This window comes from Triticum aestivum, chromosome 1A (genome assembly GCF_018294505.1).
Source record: "Triticum aestivum cultivar Chinese Spring chromosome 1A, IWGSC CS RefSeq v2.1, whole genome shotgun sequence".
Classification (NCBI taxonomy): Eukaryota; Viridiplantae; Streptophyta; class Magnoliopsida; order Poales; family Poaceae; genus Triticum; species Triticum aestivum.
Window position 1 is genome coordinate 335055826 of NC_057794.1, and position 3687 is coordinate 335059512.

The 3687-nt window shown below is 57.2% G+C and overlaps 1 protein-coding gene across 1 annotated transcript; it reads left to right on the top strand.

The window, feature by feature from the left end:
* The first annotated feature begins 796 nt into the window (after window positions 1–796).
* Window positions 797–3139, top strand: LOC123124548 (uncharacterized). The gene is made up of 3 exons (XM_044545167.1): window positions 797–2399; window positions 2520–2648; window positions 2742–3139. The coding sequence occupies exons 1-2, from the start codon at window positions 948–950 to the stop codon at window positions 2628–2630; spliced, it is 1563 nt and encodes a 520-aa protein (XP_044401102.1). The 5' UTR covers window positions 797–947; the 3' UTR covers window positions 2631–2648; window positions 2742–3139.
* The last annotated feature ends 548 nt before the right edge of the window (window positions 3140–3687 follow it).

Here is a 3687-nt window from a genome sequence, read left to right on the forward strand (position 1 = left end):
TCTCACTCTTCTTAATCAATGCAAATGATAAGTCTTTTGTCTCATTTCAAAAAAAAGAGAGAAAACCCGACTATGTGAACTAGATGCATGGAAAAGAGAAGACCCGGCTCACTCTCATATTATAAAACTTCACACCTTAAACCCCCTCGATCAATTAACGAAAAAATAGCAGAGTAGAATTAACTCCATCGTACTATATCTGGCTTGTACATGAAAAAGAGTTGTAGGGTTTGGTGGCCCAAAATTGACTTGGCTTCGCCAAAAGACCTCATATCCGAAGCCCGCCTCACTTTCATATTATGAAACTTCATGCCTTAGAACCCCCTCGAATGAATGAAAAAAAATAGATGAATAATTCACAGGCCTTCTTTGGCGTGCGATGATCTAACAAAACCCTTAAATTCTATCGATCAATTAACAAGAAAATAGCGGATTGATTTTTTCACACGCGGCGAAACTCAAAACCTAAATGTTCCTTCTTGGCCTGCACACAGGATTTTGCTAGCACATATAATTCTCATTAAATTTAAATGTGCGCTATTTTTTTTTCTATTACAACGCACGGGCATATGTGCTACTCGTTTGTAAATCACATATAACGTGTCCTATCGCTTGTGCGTGCATGATAAGGCGTGTCGTGCATGAGTATGTACGAAGTGCATAGATACGGCCCAATGAAATCTCCTTTCTGTTCGCTGCATCGGTATCGGTATATGGACCCGGACAACACCACCGGCCACCGGGAAACATAAGATCCAAGAAAGGCGAACATGCCATTGACCAGGCCACGGCGCCGGCGCAAATGTGTCGACTGCTCCTTTGCCGTCCAACGCACACCTGCCCTTCTCAGACAAAAAACGACCTGACCACCGTTAGCACACTATCCACTTTTAGCAACTCGTCGATCAAGCCTGGCCATTGCGATCGATCACGACGAGGGCGTTGGAATGAGGGGCGGAGGAGGGGCCGGCGATAAGCAGCCGGCCAACGGCATGCATGGCGGCGCCGGCGGTGCCTCAGCCGGCAAGCCCAGGTCTTATTTCCTCTACGGCATCCTCCTCTACGCCGTCCTACCCGTGTTGTTCCTGTACATGGTCGTCGCCGCGATCTCGCCTATCTACAACCCGCGGTGCTCGCCGGAGGGCGCCGGCGCCATGGTGCATTTCGTGGTGGCCAACCCGAATGCGTCCTCGTCAAACACTTCGATGAGACCGCCGATGGTGTCGGCGGACGATGCGCCCACCGGGCTGCGGCACATCGTGTTCGGCATCGGCGCCTCGTCGGCGCTGTGGGAGAGCCGTAAGGAGTACATCAAGCTGTGGTGGCGGCCGGGGAGGATGCGAGGTTTCGTGTGGATGGACAAGCCCGTGGAGGAGTTCTACTCCAAGAGCTCGCGCACGGGGCTCCCGGCGATCATGGTGAGCTCGGACACGTCCAAGTTCCCGTACACGCACGGGGCCGGCAGCCGGTCGGCGCTGCGGATCTCCCGCATCGTCTCCGAGAGCTACCGCCTGGGCCTCCCGGGGGTCCGGTGGTTCGTGATGGGCGACGACGACACGGTGTTCCTCCCGGAGAACCTGGTGCACGTGCTGTCCCGGTACGACCACACGCAGCCGTACTACATCGGGTCGCCGTCGGAGAGCCACATCCAGAACCTCATCTTCTCCTACGGCATGGCGTTCGGCGGCGGCGGGTTCGCCATCAGCCGCGCGCTGGCGGAGGAGCTGGCCAAGATGCAGGACGGGTGCCTGCACCGGTACCCGGCGCTGTACGGCAGCGACGACCGCATCCACGCGTGCATGTCGGAGCTGGGCGTGCCCCTGACGCGCCACCCGGGGTTCCACCAGTGCGACCTGTGGGGCGACGTGCTGGGCCTCCTGGGCGCGCACCCCGTGGCGCCGCTGGTGACGCTGCACCACCTCGACTTCCTGGAGCCGGTGTTCCCGACGACGCCGTCGCGGGCCGGGGCGCTGCGGAAGCTGTACGACGGGCCCGTGCGGCTCGACTCGGCGGCGGTGGCCCAGCAGTCGGTGTGCTACGACGGGGAGCACCAGTGGACGGTGTCGGTGTCGTGGGGGTTCGCGGTGATGGTGGTGCGCGGGGTGCTGTCGCCGCGGGAGATGGAGATACCGGTGCGGTCGTTCCTCAACTGGTACCGGCGCGCCGACTACACGGCCTACTCCTTCAACACGCGGCCCGTGGCGCGGCAGCCGTGCCAGAAGCCCAACGTGTACTACATGCGCGACTCGCGGATGGACCGCCGCCGGAACGTGACGGTGACGGAGTACGAGCGGCACCGCGTGAAGCCGCCGCCCTGCCGGTGGCGCATCGCCGACCCGGCCGCGCTCCTCGACCACATCGTCGTCCTCAAGAAGCCCGACCCCGATCTCTGGAAAAGGGTAAGCACACACACACACACACACACACACGCTGTTTCTTCTTCTTCCTTTCCATCTTGAAACATGATAGTACGGCAGTTTTGGTCGTTAATTCACAATTTCATTGCTGCCATTGCGCAGTCGCCGAGGAGAAATTGCTGCAAGGTGCTGTCGTCGCCGAAGAAGGGGGAAAACCGGTCGATGACGATCAACGTCGGGGTGTGCAGAGAAGGCGAGTTCGCCAAGATTTAACTGACTGGCCGGGATTGGGTTGGTGCTCTGCTCAGCTTAGTTAGTTTCATTCATATCCTGCACGTGCGTACGTACCTTGTTGACCTTTGGCCATGTTGCTTGTGCATGCAGTGGGACTGGTTAAATAGGGGAGGAGGCGAGGTGATAGCGGCGGCGGAATAGGTCCCGGCCGGAGCGGGAAACGAAGGCCCAGCCAAGATTGTTACTCACAGGACGGGACAAAAGTAGCTCGTTAATTAGCCTTAGCTGATCGATCGATCGATCGCTCGGGGTGCTGAACTGCTGACTAGTAGTAGTACACCGCGACGGCGCGTACATGAAATGTGAGGATGATATGCGACGGCGTCTGTGTAGAAATAGGAAGTGGCGGGAGATTCCTTTGTGCTTTTGGTGTAAGCTATGTTCCATCGTGCAGAGGAGCACGGCCGGCTTGAATTAGCAGAAACAATTGTGTTTAATTGTTGATTGAGGAAAACAAAAGGACCGCACAAAGAGATTGGATAATACCAGCATCTACAGCCGGACACCTCAAACCAATCTCACCCGGACTCACCCGGACTCATCCGGACGCCTCAAACCAATCTCAAACGCCCGGACGCCTCAAAAAAACGTGACTCACCTGGACGCCTCAAACCAATCTCAAACGCCCGGCTGACCGACGCCTCTCATATCCAGCCCAAATCTGGGTTGAATATGGGAGGGCCGGGAGCGTTCGCCAGGTCTGATCCGACTCACCTCGACCCCACATATATTCGCCCCATCCTTTTGCCATACCAAACCCTAGCGATGCCACTCCACTCCGCTTCGCCCCCAAGCTCACTTTCGACGACCTCCGGTCTTCTCCGGCATGCCGAACAATCGATCTAACTCTGGCCACTCCGGGTCCGCCGACTAGGTGTCGTCCCATGCGGGGTGGAGGAGGCTATGGTTGTTCACATTGCCCTCCGTCCCTCCCGGGAGGACTGCGCCCAACAAACGACGTGATCAGTTTGGCGTGCATCCATTGAGTCGGCGGAACAGGCGCTCAGCTCCACCAGACTGGAGCATCACGGTCCAT

Coding starts and splice junctions, on each gene's coding strand:
- LOC123124548 (XM_044545167.1), top strand. CDS start 948: ATGAGGGGCGGAGGAGGGGCCGGCGATAAGCAGCCGGCCAACGGCATG. Junction 2,400..2,519: donor ACCCCGATCTCTGGAAAAGG/GTAAGCACACAC, acceptor GCCATTGCGCAG/TCGCCGAGGAGAAATTGCTG.